Consider the following 18,873-nt stretch of genomic DNA (forward strand, 5'->3'; position numbering starts at 1 on the left):
GACATATGTGGAAAAGAGGGCCCCTGTCCTCCAGGACCTGTGAGTCTCAAGAGAAGTGGACCCCTTATTCTGCAGCTGCTCCCGCACCAGATGCTATCGGAGCAAAGCGGCAGGGGGTCTGAGGAGGGCGCTAGTCACGGTGCTGGAAGGGGCGAGGTGAGGGACATGTCACCGGGCCTTGGGCATCAGGAGAGGCTTCCGGTGGCAGGGTTGCGGGAGAGAACAGCGAGCCAGCACCTCCTGCTGCTGTGAGGCCCTGGGGTCGAGGGGCCAGAGGAGGCCTGAAGAAATGGGAAGCCGGGGCTGAGGCAGAAGTTTTAGCAGCTGCAAATGGAGGGGAGGAACCAATGGGACTTTGTCCCAAACCCTAGAGAGTCCTGCTTCCCGGTCCCAGCGTCTTCTGCCCTCTCAGCTCGGGCCCCACGACCTGTCTCCTGGACCCCTCCCTTCAACCTGGGAAGTCGTGTTAAATGAGTCTGTAGTCCCTGTTGCCACTACTCTTCCTCGTGTGCTTTGCTATTAGCTCCGGGCATCTCTTAGGTGGACTCCCACCACCTGCCCTTGGCCAGGAGGGATGTCGGCACAGTCAGCCGTGCCCAGCCCCAGGAGGCCCTGCTTTCCCTCCCCTGCCTCTTGCCCCAGGCCTGCCTGCCCTCATCCTCTGGGTCCTGCCTTGCCCTGTCTGGGCCAAGCACCTCCCCGCTGACCCTCAGGGGCTTTCTGCTACACACCCAGGGCCAGCGTGAACCCAGCTGTGACTTCAAAGCCCACCCCCAGGGTGCCTTGGCCTTCCGCGCTCTGCTCCCCTTCTCTGCCCTCTGTTATCTCCCACCCCTACTGAGGGAGTCAGAGAAATAGGGGCGGCATAAGTGGGAAGGTCATGTGCGTGGTGCAGGTGCCTCTCCACAGCTTCCCTGATCGGTGACCACCTAGTCTCTGCTTCAGTATTTCCACTGACTGGGAGCTCATTCCCGCTTGAGTCAACTCTTTCCATTATGGGACAGTTTGGCTGCAAGAAGCTTCTTCCTCCTATTAGGTGGAAAACTATTTTACCGGAACTCCTAGCTGTTGGCCCTCTTCTGCCCTCTGGGGCCACACTGAATAAGCTTAATTCACCTTGCACAGCTCAATGGAGAAGCATGATTGTGAAACCAGACGATCAAGGTTCAAACCCTGGCTCTGCCATTTACCTGCCGTGTGGCTCTTGGACGCATTTCTTTACCTTTTCTGGCCTCTATTTCCTCATCAGCAAAATGGCGGTGACAATAGCACCTACCCCACCGAGTTGTATAAAGATTAGTTAGTAGATATCAAGCTCTTAGAATATCACCTGACACATAATAAGTGCTCAGTAAATCACAGTCTGTGAAGAAAGCTGTTTCGTCTCCTCCCTTCCACTTCTTCCCTTAGGTTAACATCCTTTTAAAAGTATTCTCCGTACAGCATGGCTCCCGCATCCTTGCAGGCCTTGTTGACCTGGCTCTTTGGTTGGCTTACGCCCTCTTACAATGTTATCTCCCGTGGGACGTGGGGCCTCCACTTTTCATGACCTTCTGTTAGTGTGGTGAAGACTAATTAACTTTGTGGATCACACAGTTGGCTCACAAGGTCAGCGAAAGTCCCAAGATCCTTTTCACTTGATCCTCTAGGACTTGAGCCTCACAGTACTCTACGCCTTGGCTTCCACCTCGCCAAGTCCTCCAAGCCCCTCTGCGCACTCTAGACCTTGCTGGCACGTGCTCTGCATCTTCTCAGTGCGGCACCCAAGGTCTAGGGGCCCTTCTCTCCCATCCCCGACTCATCACTTTGTCTGTCTCATTCAGTCTCAGAGCAAATCTTAGTAAGCTTCCTCCTCCATGAAGCCCTCCAGGTTAATCACACTGTGGCAGCTGATTTCTCTGGAATTGTTCCATCCCTGTGGTGAATCCTGGCCTGTCTTCTTATCACCTCTGATGCCCTGGACCTTAGTCTAGGCAAGTGTTACACCTCTTGGTTCTGAGGTCTCGTCCTTATTCTGCCTGTTCCCTCTGCATGTTTGTGACTCAGAAGGCGGTGGCCTCGTCTGCACTGTTCTCTGCCTGGAGAGCAGAGGGCAGGTATGAGCAAGTATGTGACACAGCACAGAACAACACCTCGTAGTCCTGCCACTTCTAGGCAGTCTCTGCTTCCTCTAATCGTCCCCACTCGGGGACATCCTGTCCTATGGGCTGCCATGGACGGAGGCCGCACAGTCTGACAGACACCTGGTTAGGCAGGGGAGAAGTGAGTGGTCCTGACGCACCCTGCTTCCCTCCCCTCTCCAAACTCTTGGCTAGTTGTTTTTTTTTTTTTTTTTCCTTCCTGTGTTGAAAGAGCTATGCGGCCTGGACCATGGCAGAGTTTCCTGGGGACATTCCACAAATTCCTCATGGGCCGTTTCTCTGGGTAAATGGGAGGCCAGTGGGAGCCCGACTTTAGTATCAGGTGCCTCAAAGGCGTGTGGGTGGAAAGGAAGGGTGAGTCGCCCAGAGGAGAAGGAGGGGTATTATGAGCTCATAGAAACAACTAAAGAACATCGAAGTGAAGAGTGAGAAGGAACAGATAACTGCAGGTCCGAACAAGCTGTGGGCAGCCATGCCCCAGCCTCCCCCTTGAATCCTCTGACTTGCCCCCCTAGCAACTTGTCTGCTGGGGTTCCAACAGGGCTAAGAGACCTTGGCTACCTTGAGTGTGTGGCTTGAAAAGAGAGATATGGGAAGGTCAGCCCAGGGCCCTTTGAGCCTGGCTGGGTGGTTCTTCCTTTATTCAGTCCTCGTCCACCCATTTGGCAAACATTAATTCCCTAACTCAGATCCAGGGATGAAGAGAATGGAGGCCCTAGGCCCTGGCTTAACCCTGTAGCAAGCCTGAACCCGAAGGCTGTTCTCAGCCTCCACCCCCGGGGTTCCGTGGCTGCTTCTTTAAGTAAAACAGGTGTCAACTCGGATGTCAGGACAAGAGGCAACTTGTCTTCATCTCTAAGCTTGGACGAGTCACTTTTCTTCTCTGGGCCTCAATTTTCCTGCCAAATAACGCTAGTATTGGGCTAGATGGTCTCTAAGGTTCCTTAGAGAATGGTTTTCTTTTTCGAGACAGTTTTGAGGCCCATCCCAGGTGGGAACACTTGGTGAAAGGATGAGGCAGAAAGAAGGAAATAAATATGAACAAAGGCATGACCCCTGCCTTTAACAGAACTTTCAAGAGAATAAAGGAGACAGAATCACAGGAATGATCCAGAACAGTGACTGAAGGTGCAGAAAGGAGAGGAGAAAATGCTGAGCACTAGCTTAGCTGTGGCTCCTGCTGGCCTTCCAGAGCCTTTGTGCAACTGAGAAACAGGTGGTATTTATGGGCAGATGAGTCAGCTCCAGGAGCTCCTCTGGGGGTACGTTTATACCCTAGGGTGTATGGCTTGACAAGGAGAGTTCAGATTGGATTTCAACTCCCATCGGCACCTCGGCCCAAAGTCCCTGGGCAAGTCACAATCTACCCAGCTGTATAGATAACCCTGCAGGAAAGTAGCCAGCCTCAGGAGTCCAGGTTGAACCCTGTCTTGATAGAATATACCACTTTTTTTTTTTTTTTTTTTGTGGTACACCGGCCTCACCGCTGTGGCCTCTCCCGCCGCAGAGCACAGGCTCCGGACGCGCAGGCCCAGCGGCCATGGCTCACGGGCCCAGCCGCTCCGCGGCATGTGGGATCTTCCTGGACCGGGGCACGAACCCCTGCCCCTGCATCAGCAGGCAGCCTCTCAACCACCGCGCCACCAGGGAAGCCGCAGAATATACCACTTTTTAAAAATTGAAGTAGAGTCGATTTACAATGTTGCGTCAGTTTCAGGTGTACAGCAAAGTGATTCAAGATATATATATATGTGTATATATATATATATATATATATATATATACACATATATATATCTATCCTATTTCAGACTCTTTTCTAGAGTACACCACTTTTAAATCTTAGTGGAATCTCAGAAGGTCAACTCCTTCCCTCTCCACTTCTGGGAAAGCAAACGCCGGGACCACACTCATCCTCTCTCCCATACCTGAAACCAAGCCAGGGCCCACAGTCCCAGGCCAAGTGGAGGGCACAGGACAGGTACAGGTGGGCACCTCTCCACAGAGTGAGGAAAGGGTTAAAGGGCTCTGGCATCATGAGAAAGAAGGCATCTCCACATCAACCCAGACCAGTTTTTCTCACCTCCTTTGGCAGCAACTCAGAACAAGCAGAACACGGAAATTCTTCCTCAGCCTCCCTCCCTGCCACCCTCCTTCTACATTCCCAAACAGCATCTCTCCTGAGGCTGTAACTGGATTAGGAGGAAAGAGCCACAGGGCTGATGTCAGCATCAAAGGGTGAGATGCGGTGAGGTCTGGCCTGTGTCTTGATCCACAGGTGCTGGGACTAGGGAAAGGTGGCAGGAGGGTGAGCTTGGGAAAAAGGGATTAGCAGGGACTGGAAAGAACGTGGCTGCTGTAATTCCACATGATAAACCAGACTGTGCTCCGTCTCTACACCTTAAGTGCTAGACAAGCAGGTACAAGCTTCCGGCTTCAGCCCGCCGCGCAGGAGGCTTCCCGTGCTGCCAGCCCCAGACGGCCCGTGCCCTCCCATGGGCAGAGGTGCTCAGAGCAGGCACAGGATAAGACGCCTACTTCCTCCTGTCAGCTCAGGTCTTGGGGGTGAGGGAGGAGGGGCGGGGAAGAGACTGCGATTGCAGGAAGAGGGAAGACAGGAGAACAGTCCCTTATCCAGGCACCGTATACCATCCCAGAGAGGCACCACCATCGGCTGAGAAGTGAGACCCATAATGTGCTTCAAGCAGCTGCTCTGGACTCAACAAAGACTTTTGATGAGTACAATCACCTCTGTAGACTGTGGGGAGGGATTTATGATGTGGGTGATTCATAATACAGATAATCAAAAAATCAAAAAATTCATAATATAGATAATCAAAAAATTCTACTTGATTTGAAGACTTTTTTTTTTTCCTCCTCTAGACAGATGCACCTTCCTAATTCCTTGGAGTTTGGTCAATATTGAAATATGTTTACATTACCAAGACACTCACTGACCAGTGGGTAGAGGGAGCAGCTAGAAGATAAGGCACAAATTAACCCCTACCAACCCTCCCCACTCTACCTGTTCCTGCCCCAAGAAAACTGAGTTGCCTCTAGTTAAATCTCCATCCACAGCAGCCTTCTAGCAGAGGCTCTCAGCCGAGGAGCTGAACAGCAGCGGGCGTCCAGTCTCACGGACTCTTACCTTTTTCAGCTTGCCGCTCTTTGTACCCACAAACACCACGCTGTAGCCGTTGTAAACATAGGACGCCACCGAGGTCATGCGGTCCCGGCTGGTGGTGTACAGGGTCAGGCCCTCCACTGGAATTGAGCCTCCAAGCGGCTGGTTGATGTCCAGTCCACAGAAGTTGTCATCGATGGGCACCGGCTGGAGAGAAGGGGAGGGACCTGGGGTGAGTAGCAGCGGAGGCAGGGCCGCGTTGATCCTCACCAGCCCACCCACCGTGGCCACCAGCCCCAGGACACCAGGCCTCCGAGAAATTCAGGCATGGAGTTCAGGCGCCTAACACACACTGCACACACAAACATCTCACGGCTGACCCATGAACCCCGCACTGACTCCTGGGAAACCAGACAGCTTTCTTCTCCCTCACCTGCTATCACCCACTCACTTTTCTGCCAAGACAACCTGCGACAGGTTGCAAAGCTGATTGCTCAAACTCATTTCCTGGTCATTTACGTGTCCCTGTGGACCACGCCATTTGTGGCGGTCTTTCTATTTAGACAGTGGAGATTCAGTCTAGAGGCAACATCACAGGATTCCTACCAGCCTGGTGGCGCTCCTTATTTGTTTCCTGGACTGCAAAAGCCTGCCTTCGGGCATAAGGAATTTTCAGTCATTCCATTATTCACCACATCCCACACTGGGGATATATTAAAAAGGGTTATCTTAATATTGAACAGTGCCTTATACTTTGGAAAAGTTACTTCATCTACGTGAATCTCAGTTTCTTCAGGTGTCACACTACCTGCCCACCTTTGTGAGAGAATCACTGGGGAGAAAAGGAAATAACACGTGCGAAGAGATTCGTTAAGTTGTACAATGATTCTCATCACTGTCCGTTAGAGGTCGTCAGTGATGTTTCGGTAGATTCTGGGGGAGATGGTCTTCTTGTTAGCAGCCTTTTGCAGGGAGTGGAGGTATGCTTGTATAAAGAATATCTGTCATTGAATAAATTTTTTTTAAAAAAATTAAAGTCTCTTCTCTCTCAGAAGAGACTAGGGCACCTTGAAAAGACATTGCACCTTGAGCAAGTGGAAAAATAGCTGGACAGAAAGAATTCCAGTCTCTGCTCTTCTTCTATGTGAACTTTGATCAGTAACAGCCTCTTTGGGGACTGTTAAATTGATGATTTCTAAGATCTCATTCAGTTAAAAAAAAAAGACTGCATGCTTCCTGAGGACAGGGGCTGCGAGGGGGCTGCATTCTCTGCACACTGTCTAGCCTGGGGCTGGGCTATGACGGATCCTCCAAAACATCCCACTTGATTGCACAACAGGGAATCCTGTGGGCAAAGGTCGCAGACTCTGGGCCAGAAAGAGCCCTGAGCCCTGTGGCAGCTGTTCCTCCTGGGTCTGGAAAGGCATCCTCGAGGAGGAAGGAAGTGACAGTCGTGGGAAGCACAGAAAGCATCATGGAGAGACCTGTTCCCATCACCCTTCTCCTCTCACCCACACCAGGAAAGCGCGGGCTGGTGTGTCGTTCCCTGACAGCTTCATTTCCTTGGAAGAACTGATTTATAAGCTAAATGGGATTTTTTTTGGTAAACCAGGGACTTCTCTTTCATTCCCTGTTCAAATCCAAAGAGAACAGAGGCTCATGTCTTGTGATTCCTTGGTGTTTTGTAGAGAGCTACTGCTCCTACAACTGAGTGGCGGTGCTACCCTTGTGTGTGTGTGTGTGTGTGTGTGTGTGTGTGTGTTTATTCTTTAGGAAAGAAAACTAACTTTTGGGTTAAGGATGACCTTGAATTCTGGATTATATGGCGCTCCACACGGCAGAAGGGATAAGCTTCTCAGGCAGGGAGTGAAGCAATGGTATAGTAGAGCCAGCTTATGAGGAATGCCTGTACATCTATCTCTGCATTCAGTGACATCACACTGGTGGCTTGAAATTATCCATGGTGGGAGTATTTACACCACGGAAATTGGCAAATGCTTCTAATCAAGATCCTCCCACCCCAACTCCTTCCCTACTACTACCATTGCCTGCATATAGCCATCCATTTAAGATTCACCAGCACATCCCTGGAGCCAATGATGGAAATTTCAGGCTCCCTAGAAAGGTAGGTCAGAGGAATCAGCTACCACTTTTTACATTTTCTACTTCTCTTTCTCATCCCTACACCAGAGGCACAAGTGTCCTGATAAAGAATCAGGAAATCTAGATTGTAGTCCTGTCTCTACCACTAGCCAGCTATGTTATCTTGATATACCATATACCCACTTTGAGTCTGAATGCTCTCATCTGTAAAGGGAAAGGATTAGACCAGGTAATCGTCAAGCTTCCTTTCAGCTCTGAAAGTTCTTGATTTCATGGCTTCAGTTTCTTTCCCACTCTCTCCAGGGACCGCTAAGGTTGCAGAGCCTGGGCTCAGGCATAACCTAAGCCAGCTTCTGAGAAATGATGACAGAAGCCAAAAACTTGCCAGTGATTTTGAATTTCTCTACATCCCTCCTGACTCTAGAATCACCAGACTGTGACGGAAACGGTTTGTTCTGAGCCTAAGCCCCTGGGATTGGCTGGCATTTCCTTTTCTCGTCTCTAAATTGTCAGATATTCCCAAACACCTGCTGCCCCTTTACTTTTGCTCTGAAAGGGAGAGCCTGGTGTATGGCTTTCCTTAGAAGCAGCACGGCTAAATGCAAAGAGTTTGGACTCAGAGGTCATATGGGCTAAACTGAATTCAAATCCCTGCTGTGTCATTTATGGTTGTATGGGTGCAACCAATGTACTTAGTTTTTGTGTCTTTGTTTTTCCATCTGTCAAATGGGGGATGAAAATCCTTGCTTTATAGGGTCATATTGAGGATCAAGTGAGGTAACTCTTAAATTGCCCAGCACAGCCTTTAGGACAATAACTGTTATTCAATGGGTGACGCTCCCCTTCCTCATTTCTCTTCTGGAACAGAGCTCAAATCCTTCATCTGAGAGCTCCATGTTAGTCCAGAGATCACGTTAAAATTAAGCCCCGTGACGTCAGCTACCCTCACTCCTCCCTAACGCCCTCTGAGGCCACCAAAATGTCTCTGGGTCCCCAGGTCTGGGACTCCTTAGATCATAAGGACTTTAAGGGGCCCCTCCTGTTGCAGCCCCACCTCCACCTCCACTATCAAGGCCGCAGCCGAAGAGTGATGATGAAGGGAGGGGGTGGTGAGTGAGGGGCTGTTCTCTCTGAGGTCCTGATCCCACCTGCTGTCACCTCTCTCCCAGTGCCTCTGCTGCTCTGTGGTTACTAGCCTGGGCTTGTCTCTCTGCAAGCCAATGGAGCCCCACAAGGGTGTCGGCTCTTCCTCTTCCCTCTGGCTCAGCAGCAGGCAGGAATCAGCAGTTTCCTTCTGACAAGGGCCCCCTCTGGGCAGTGGGAACCAGGCTGGACTCTGCAAGGACTTAACCCTTGCATTTCCTCTCCACTTGTCTTGATTGGTTGGGGCCAGAGGTTATAGAATTTCAGGACTGTAAAGAACTTCGGAGAATATCTAGCTCAAACTCCTCATTTTATAAAGGTAAAATAACAGCAAATAACTGGTTCTATAATAATTAATATTAATAATTATAGCTGTCCTTTATTGCATGCTTATTATGGGCCAGGTATTGTGCTCATACATACTTGCTCCATTTGATCCCCATAAAAAGAGGCTACTATTATTTCTATTTTAAAAATGAAAAAAAATACAGCTCAGATCAGGTACATAACTTGCCTAAAGTCACACAGCTTTAAATGGTAGGACTGATTTTTAAATACAAATCTCTTGGAATTCCAAGCCTAGGGCCTTAACTACTAGCCTATTGTACCAAGAGGCTGACGGTAGGAACAGAAGCAAACCCTAGGCCTGATTTGTCTTTTGCTTTAAGAAGAGGTGTTTGGTCCCGGTAGCAGACACCCTCCATTTAGGGTGCTCAGAAGGCAGCCGTATGGGTCACTTGGTCTCAGGTTGTTCCCCAGGCTGCCGATCCAGTGTCCACAGCACTCTGCACAGAAATCTATCTTAGCACTTGTCACATGCGTAACAGTTAACTAATAATGCTCAACCTAACACGCCAGGCATGGTGTTAATCTTGCCACATAGTATCTGATCATCCCATGCGGTAGGCATTATGATTCCCATTTCACAGACGATAATGGAGAGATATTAAGTTACTCCTGAAGCCAGGAAGTCACACAGATAGAATTTGAACTCTGAATCCCGAACTCTTAGGTACTATATTACACTGCCAGCTATTTTTTCTTTCACTCTTTCTCCCATTAGATTACGAGATATCTGAAAGTTGTGATCATGTCTTTTTATGTTTGCATCCCCAGCTGGGCACTTGGGAGATCTTCAATACCTTCTTGTTAAGTGGATGGCTGGAGGGAGGGATGAATGGATGGATAGAGGGATGGGTAGATGGATGGACGGACTAATGGGTAGATCACGGTAACCACCTAGATGGCAGCATCTTGACCCTCTGACAGGACAGTGCTTTCCACTGACTTTCTTGTCTCTGCCATCCTCAGGTCTGGACCCCAAGCTCCCTTTCTTCTCCTTTTTCCCCAGTTTTCAAATTATCAGTCAAGCTCAACTCCCTTCTCGCTCCTCCAGCTCACATATCTACCTGCCTACTTTACTCCTTCACTTGGCTGTACAGTGGCCTACAGGGCCCTGTATGTACAGGATCTGGTGTGTGTTACCTCTGACTGGCTCATCTCCAACCGCTCTTTCTGCCACACGCTCGGGTCCAGCTGTAGTGGCCTCCTCGCTCTTCACGCTCTCCAGGCATGCCCTGCATTCTCTGCAAGAGCTACTCCCTCCCTCTCTCTGGAATGCTTTCCCAGATACCTGCATAGCTTACTTTCCTCATTCTTTGCTCAAATGCTGCTTTCTCAATGCACCAATCCTCGTGGGTACTGCCTCTCCCCACTTCTGTGCTTTATTTTTCCCTACAGCAGTTGTCATCACTTGAGAGACGACATATTTTATGTACTAATCTGTCTTGCCTCACTAATGAAAGCTCCACGAGGGCAAGTAGCTGTGTTGTATGGTTCACCTCTGAAGCCCGGGGTGCTTACAACAGTGGCTGGTGGCGTAGAGGCCCTTGATTATACATTGGTAATGACTCCGCGCATCAGCAAACATGCCTCAAGTGTCTGGTATCCTCAGACTCTGTATTATGGGGACCACCTGGTAACGTGAGCCTGAGCACCTCTCTCATTTCAGGCCGTGGTGGTCTGCGGGCAGGGTGTGCAAAGGGGTGTGCAATGCCAGATGCCGCATCAGGGGTAGAGCAGGTGGGCCCTCCTTACCGCCTTGGTGCACTGCACGTCCTTCCCCAGCAGCCAGTTGAGCTCCAGGTTGCCCTCGCCCTGGTAGCAGGACTGCAAGCGCTCTTTGATCTGCAAGTTGATGGCCCGGATGGGGAAGGCACAGAGGGCGGAGTCATCCGGCGGGTGGTGATACTGCTTCTGCCCTTTGGAGAAGATGGCGAAGAGCACGTCGTCCTGGCCGCTGATGTTGAAGGCCTGGGCCAGCGAGTCCCCGGGCTTGGCGAGGTAAGCAGCCTGCAGGAGGCGATATTCCACCCCGGCCCGCGTGCAGCCGAAGGGCAGGGACACGTAGGAGTGGAACTTGGGGTCGTCCTTGCAAAGCCTCACGATGCGCGAGGTGTAGAAGAGGTCTCCGGCCGAGTTGATGGCCACGCCCTCGGGGGTCTCAGGCTGGACGGTGAGGAAGTAGACGAAGCCCCCGCTGGCGAAGCCGTAGATGTAGAAGATGTCAAAGTGGGCGACCAGGGCCAGGGTGTCGGACGGGATCTTGATGAGTGAGGAGACGAAGTCGCTGTGGAGCTCGTAGTCGAGCATGGCGGAGGACTCGGGGTCGCGGGGCAGCTTGCGGCTGGACAGGGTGGGAAAATAGTCCTGCTTGCCGTCCACAGCAGTGCCGATGAAGAGCTTGCCGTCCTCGCCCTCGGAGCGCACGATCACCCCGTACATCGTCCCCGTCTTGTTGACGCTGGACAGGTAGTGCTCCTTCTTGTGGGACGGCTCCACCAGGATGAAGAGGTCGTCCAGCCGCAGCAGCTTGCAGACCCCTTGGTACAGGCTGCCGCAGGCCAGCAGCCGGTTCTCGGAGTAGTCGATGATGAGCAGCTTGTTGACGTTGTTGGTAAGCGTGAGCACCTCGCTGCAGGGCTGAACGATGAGCGGCGGGTAGCAGGACTTGTTGTCCTCCTCCGGCCCCGTCTTGTGAGCCACCTGGATGGTCAGGTTGCCCGTCAGCTTGTACACGCGGTTGATGGCCCCCACGTACACTGCCCCCGTCCCGCGGTGCACCGTCAAGTGGTTGAAGGTCCAGTCCCGGTTCTCGGAGTGGAAGGTGCTGAACTGGGGCATGCCGGCCGCCGGGGGTGCCAGCAGCACGCAGACGGCGGAGAGCAGGACCACAGGCCAGCCGTCCACCTCTGCAGCCCGCGGCCAGGGCCTCCTCTGTTCCATTCTGAGCCGGGCGGGGACCAGGAGACAGAGCCTGTGAGCGCTCGCGTACTCCGCCTTCCTGGCTTGGCCCTTACATGGTTCTGGAAAACACAAGGCAGAGGGGTCAGATGGAAAATAAATCCCTGGAGGAGTGAACAGGACTGCTTGACCCAGGTCCCAGTGCCGACTAGCTCTGTGAGGCTCTTTCTTCTGTATTTCAGTTTTTCTATTTTTAACATACTTTCTCCCTCTTCGGGATGTTCAGGGAATCCTATTATCTATTTTGGTCTCCAGCCTTTACGCTGTAAAATGCATTTTTTTTTTAATAACTTTACAAAGCATCTCTATTTCTGTCCTCTTCAGATATCGTTTTTATCTCTCAGAGAGGTTAAACGGCTGAGTTCACCCAGCCAGTTGATCCTGGTGTCGGAACTAAAGCCGGACTTCCCCACCCAGTCGCTGGGTCTGTCCTCCTGTTCTCTCCCAGTCCAGTGGAAATCTCTCCTGTTTTGTGAAAGCTGGTCAGCAAGGTCCTCTCCCAGGCTCTCCCAGGCAGCTATTCCGAGTCTGATATCACAAATAAAATTCTTTCTTATTTCAGACTTCCAGCCCCTCACCCTGCTGGCTTCCTTCCTCTTTCATGCTCTGTCCCCTGTAGGGAAGGAGGAGAGCTGGTCATCCTGAATCACAGTGCCTCTCGCTGCCCCTTGACCTCGTCCTCTCTAGAAAGAAGAATCCCTGATCATTAGCGGTTAAAACTCGTTCAGAGTGTGAGGTGGGACTGGGATCCCCACAGGTGCTGTTCAGGAGCCTGCAGAGCCCCAGGGAGAAGGGCGGACAACCCCCCACCCCTCCTCTTTGGGACAGGAGGGCATCAGCCACTGCCTCCCCAGTAAGTGGGGTGCCAGGTCCTGGGGAAATTGCTTCCACTTCTGCTTCTCTGCAGGTGGAGCACAGGGGGAGGTGGCCTCCTTAATCACGGGGACTGGCTGGCTGAGTCCAGTCTCAGCCACCTGGGCAAGGGTTCCGGGTTTGGGAGATGTGGAGAGGAGCAAAGGGAGGCAAGTTGAAGGTCAGGCTCACTGTAGCCACTGCCGGGGCCTTGTGATTGTTTAAGGCTCCGTGTGGCCGACCTCAGGCTGCCTGCCCCAGCCTCATCAGTCCCCTGCCCCGACTTCTTTCCTCCCTCTCTGCCCTCCCAAGCCCCAGGCTGCACAGCTTTTCCTCCTTATTCCAAGGAAGCTGCCCAGAGGGGCAAGGTGGTGTTCCTGCGAGAGCTTCTCTAGACTCCCAGGCAGAGGGTAGAGAGCGGAGCCTGTCCCATCACTCTGCCAGCGCTGCTCCTGACTTCTATGGAGAGGGAGGGACAGCGGTGGCAGTGGCGGCAGCAGTGGGCAGCAGGCTGTCTAGCAGAGGGATCTTTTCTCCAGCTGGATGGAGTGTCTGACAACTTCCTCGGACAAGTCCAGACAGAACTCTGGGCAATGAGGCAGCAGGAGTGGAAACACTCAAGCCAAGGATTAAGAATGTGCTCCAAGGCGGCTTAGGAGAGTCCTGTGTCCCTTCGCCCCCAACCTGGCTAGACTGGGCTGGAATTAACACAGATGCCATCGGCAGCATCCCCATGGCTTTCGCTCTGTGTCTTTAGAAACTCTCCCTCGTCCTCCTCAACTGTGCCTCCCATGCCTGACAGCCATCACGGTGCCAGAGGGAGGCCCCACCTGACGGCTCTCCTCCAACCGGGCCTCACCGGGGTGTTGTTCTGGTGTGACTCATCAGGTCCCGGGCTTCCTTGGAAAGAGGGAGGCGACAGCGGCATGAGGCCCAGGCTGACCTCAGAGACTCTGACACAGCCCTTCCGGCCCCACGTGCTCACCGGCAAAGCCTCCCGACAGACAGAGCTTTCGGTTTGGAGGTTATTTTTAGCTATGTCCTGGGGCCAGTAGCAGGACGTGAATTCCTCAAGAGGAGCCGTGGAAAGGAAATAACAGAATGCTCACATTCTCCAGCTGGACAGGGAACGGCAGGAGGCCGGGCTGTGCATGCCCCTGTCTCTGGGTAGGAGAGCTCCTTTGCCTACAGGTGGAGGGCTGTGTGTCCCCGAGGAGCCGTGAGGATTCTAATCATCACCACTGATGCGCTTGGGCTGTGCCTTTTAGACAGTGCTCTGTGAGACACCCTGGCATCGAGTTTGTGGGCAGTGCACCCCACCTCCCCCAGAACGTACATGCACATACATGCTTAGCCCATGGCTGGAGGGAAAAGGTCCCAGTAGAAGAGGTGACACCAAAGGACACGATTGTGAGGTTAAGATCAACTATCTCACCTCCCTGCCCGATATCCTCCAGAGACACAGTTTGAATAAACAGTGAGTGGCTTTTGTTGTTAGGCAGAATTGGGGAAGAAATTTGGGACCTTGGGCAAGTCCAGTCTCATCCCCCTTTTCTGGTAGGATGGGATAATTACAGCACCAGCCCCTCGAGTTGTCATAGAGTAAATGAGATAACGCGGGGAAACCTCTTAGCATGGGAGCTGGCACTCAGTGAATGCTTAACTTATGGAGTTATTATTATCACTGAAGCCTCCCCAGGAGACTGCACTTCAGGAATCCCGCCAGACCTCCTGACTTCTCTTTTTGCTCGTATTCTTCCTTTCCAGGGGAATGAACGCTGTGGGCAGACCTCTGATCCCCCTCCCTGGCCCAGTGAAGGGGCACAGACTGGGAAGCATGAGTCAGAGGAAGGGGGATAGATCCAAGGTGATCGTCTCTAGCACACTACTGCACAGGTCCCAACACAGCCTCTCTGCAGCCTGCAGGGAGCCCGGCGGAGGTACAGGATCCTGAGAGTTCAAGTATGAATGGCAAAATTGGCCTGGTGGCTAGAAGGTATGCAGTCATGGGGCAGGAGGAAGAGTGAGGGACTCGGCGAGCCCCGGATTCATATCCTGCCTGTGTCACCCATGAGTTGTATAGCTTTAGACCGGTCTAGCATCGACCTGAGCCTATTTCTTGATCTTAACATCAAGGATGTTAGAATTAACCAGTTCTTAAGATTTCTTCATTCAGACAAAATGATACCTTGAGACTTGTCTGCTTCAGCTTCCAGAGTCTATGACTGCAATGGCAGCTGAGGTTCTTTTGTCCTACTGGGTAAGGCTGGTGAAGTTCAGAGTTCTCAACAGACCAATAATTGGGCTATTCTCCTCTCACCCCTCAATCAGCATCTACCCTGGGACAGACTGCTCCTGGTGACCGGCCACACAGATTCATTCCATGGCACTCAAAGATCACCCACTTGGGAGCAGTAGGCACTAGTGCGTCAGGGTCAAGAGGAGACGTGGTCTCTTGCAGTGCAGGGGTGGCAGAGGAGGCTTGCATTCCACCTTGGAATTCACAAAGACAACTGACTTCAACAGCAAGTTGAGAGCCCCTGGCTTTCCAGGCCAAGGCTGATGCTATCAGGTAGCTCTTCCAAAGCAGGGCCCAGCTGGCAAGGATCAAGCCTCCCGTCTGAATTTGGAGTAAGGGGGAAGGGCACCCACCTCTGAACCTCTGACGAGAGGCAATGTGGTGTAATGGTTAGACTCATGAGCTCTGAACTTAGATGCTTGGATTCAGAGGCAATAATAGCTGTGTCAACTTGGTCAGGGTACTTAGCCATTCTCTGATGCTATCTCACTATTTATATATAATGAGATTAGCACTAGCATCTACCTCATAGGATTATTATGATGAAGTCCTTTAATACATATAAAGCACTTAGAACAATGCCTGGTCTGTTATAAGTGTTCAAGATACATTAGCCTTTATCAGTAATAATTTATTTCTCAATATTCCCAGCTCTTGATTTCCACCCATTCCGTGGTCGGTCTTAGAATGACTTTTGTAGAAGCCAGTGAACACACACCTATGACTCTGTAGACCTAGCATTTCCTCCTAACCCCAGTTTTCTGCTAGTGTCAACCTCAGGGGTTTTCTCAACGATGCCTCCTTCCTGTCCCTTCTCCTCTCTCCATCTAGTTCATGAAGTCACTGTGTCACGTGCATTCTCAAGAGCCAGACTTGCCAAGTGGCTGTCCTCCTACCAGTTTCCCTCTCCCCCACCCCAAGTCTCCAACCAGGACGTGCTGCCCCGGGATGCTCGCCCTATCAGAGAAGCACGCAAAGCATTCCTGATGCCAAGAAGAGGCCACGCTTTCCTCTTTGGGAAGCAAGTGTCACTAAATATTTTATTTGGAGGGCCTGGTGACACCATCTCCCCGATCAGGATTCAGGAGGCAGGTGTTGGTGACAGCTAGTGAAGGCATCTAATACCTTCCTGATCAGCTGCTGTAGGCAACAGGGGCAGAGCAGGGAAGAAACGACAATTAGGCATTTCCAGCTCAGCTCAGTGCCAGAGTCTTTCCTCCCTGTGACCCGCCCTGTGGCCTTTTTTAGGAGATCTGGGGGAATATGCCTCTATGCTTACTTGGCCTCCTTTATTGCAAAAGGAAGGAGGAGGAGGTAGGAAGAGGAGTTAGGATCAGGATACAATTTTGCTAAACTGAGTAAAAGTTCATGATGGTAGAGCTCCCACTCTTGGACCCATCTGTAGCTCTTCCATCATCAGTATCCTCCATCATTCTATCATCACTGTCACCATCATTATCACCACCACCTGCACTGTCATCACCAGCACCATTTTGGCTGTGACAGTTTTCATAACAATAACAGTAAAACATGCCTATTAATACAACCGCACCTACTAGGTGGCTCACATAGCCAGGATCCAAATGGTAAGTATGAGAATGAGGGCTGTGTACTATTTACAATAGCCAAGACATGGAAGCAACCCAAGTGTCCGTCAACAGATGAATGGATAAAGAAGATGTGGTATATATATACAATGGAATATTACTCAGCCATAAAGAAGAATGAAATATTGCCACTTGCAGCAATGTGGGTGGACCTAGGGAATATCACACTAAGTGAAGTAAGTCAGACAGAGAAAGACAAATAGTACATGATATCACTTATATGTGGAATCTAAAAAATAAATCAATCCATATACAAAACAGACACATACTCACAGACATAGAAAACACATTTATGGTTACTAAAGGGAAAAGGGAGGGGAAGAAGGACAAATTAGGAGTATGGGATTAACAGATACACAGTACTAATATATATAAAATAGGATTTACTGTAAAACACAGGGGACAATATTCAATATCTTGTAATAACCTATAATGGAAAGGAATCTGAAAAAGTATATATATATATATATATATATATATATATATATAAAACTGAATCTCTTTGCCATACACCTGAAATTAACACAATATTGTAAATCAACTATACTTCAATTAAACAAACAAACAAAAAATGAGCGCTGTGAAGTCAGAGGAGTTAGCACCTGTTCCTGGGCTTCACCCCAACCTCTTCCCTCTCCCAGGGCAGGGAAAGGTCCATCTTCTCCCCCAGCTTTCCCTTCTAATTAGTGGCACCTTTAAAGCAGGAATTCAAGACCAGCACTGAAGCAGACTGTAAAATTACTCCAGTCCACTTCTTTTTTTTTTAAATGAAGAAACTGAGGCCTATGGAAAGAAAACAGATTGTCCAAGGTGACCCAACATGACTCAGGGACAGGCTTCCATCAGAACCTAGACCTTGTGACCAAAGGTCCATTGCTTCCTCTGCTGTAGGCAAAAGAGTCCAGGGAGTCAGTTATGTTCTGCCTCGAGGGTGCCCTGTTTTGGGGAAAGAAGGTGCCTTTTGATCGTGGTGGCCCCCTGATGGGCAGAAGTGAGCCTGGGACTGGGCCTGGACAGGGAGGTGGTGTGCAGGGCAGACTCAAGGATGAGCGGATTAAGGGGCAGGGGAGTGAAAGGGACACCAGAATGGCTCCCTTCTGTGTTGGGGGGATGACCTCCTCCAGGCCAGGCAGGTCCAGGCAGTTGTCACACACAAGAATGGCACCTATACTGTGACTTGGGGGCTAAGGTGTCCTGTACCATATGCCTCTGGGTTGTAGACAACCCCATAGACAGGTCAGATGTTATCCAAGCACAGGCACTTTCTTTTTCTCAAAGACTTAGAAATGCAGCCGAAGGGACTAGAGTGAGATATCCAGGGGGACATCCTATCTAGAGAGGATCCCTGGGGCATCCTGCCAAGGAGATTATGGAATTTTCTGACATTGAATTTTCCTGACAGCTGTTGAGGAATATGTTTACTGAGAAGCAGGGGATTGGTCCCAGTGACCCAAAGAGGCTGCCTTTGGTATAGGATTTCTATGAATTAAAGTCTATGAGGATAAAATGTCTAAATGCACAAGGCTGGGGCCCTGGCTCATCCCCTGTGGATGGAACGATCTTGAAGGACCCGTCATAGTGTCATCTTTGGGGTTGTACATGAACATTCCAAGTGTCACTCTGTCGAACAGCGACCTCAGAGGTAGTCCAGGCACGTTGAGTAGCACAAGGTGAATGCCAGGGCAAGCGCAGAGGCCGCGGGTAACACCGACAGCTGGAAGGCCTCAATTAGAGTGAAAGGAGTTATCTGGTATTTAAATAATTATTAGATGGAAGGAGTAATCATGGGTTTGAGCTGATTTTTTCCCCCACTGTCACCCTGATGGCGTCTATAATATATTATTCAAATGCCCATGATGCTCACTGAGAAGAGACCAGAGAGAGGTGAGAGATTGGGAGAGAGAGGTGGTGGTGGGGAGGCAGGGGGTGGGAGAGAGACTCGTTTAATCTCCATGTGACAGGGCTGCAGGAGGTACGATTAGTCTTTTTCTTATTTCAGCTGTCACTCAGGCACAGACACCAAGATTGTTATTAGCGTATTTTATGCACGCGATTTAAAGGGAAAAGAGGAGGGGGAGGTGGGCAGAGGGAGAATTTCCTACAGAAAATAACGGGACCAAAGGAACAATTTAGATGTCACTGCTATACCAGCTGCGTTTGTTTCATTAATCGAATGTCATTTTTTCCCCCAGACTCAGTGCTGTTATGCGAAGCTAAGTGGCTACACCTCGCCCCAGAGCGAGATGGAAGGGAGGTGAGGGGCGAAAGAGAAGGAAAATGGGCCTCTGCCTACATGGCCTC

At 50.8% G+C, this 18,873-nt stretch overlaps 1 protein-coding gene across 1 annotated transcript in view; it reads right to left on the reverse strand.

Moving 5' to 3' along the window:
- PLXNA2 (plexin A2) overlaps nucleotides 1–18,873 on the reverse strand; it is a 216,648-nt gene that overhangs the window by 179,708 nt on the left and 18,067 nt on the right. The window contains exons 2-3 of the mRNA XM_079937942.1: nucleotides 10,609–11,876; nucleotides 5,290–5,472 (exon numbers count right to left, since the gene is read on the reverse strand). Of these exons, the coding sequence (XP_079794068.1) occupies nucleotides 5,290–5,472; nucleotides 10,609–11,796 (1,371 nt within the window). The 5' untranslated portion in view covers nucleotides 11,797–11,876. The remainder of the gene's footprint in view (nucleotides 1–5,289; nucleotides 5,473–10,608; nucleotides 11,877–18,873) is intronic.

This window comes from Stenella coeruleoalba (genome assembly GCF_951394435.1).
Source record: "Stenella coeruleoalba genome assembly, chromosome: 1".
NCBI classification, from domain to species: Eukaryota; Metazoa; Chordata; class Mammalia; order Artiodactyla; family Delphinidae; genus Stenella; species Stenella coeruleoalba.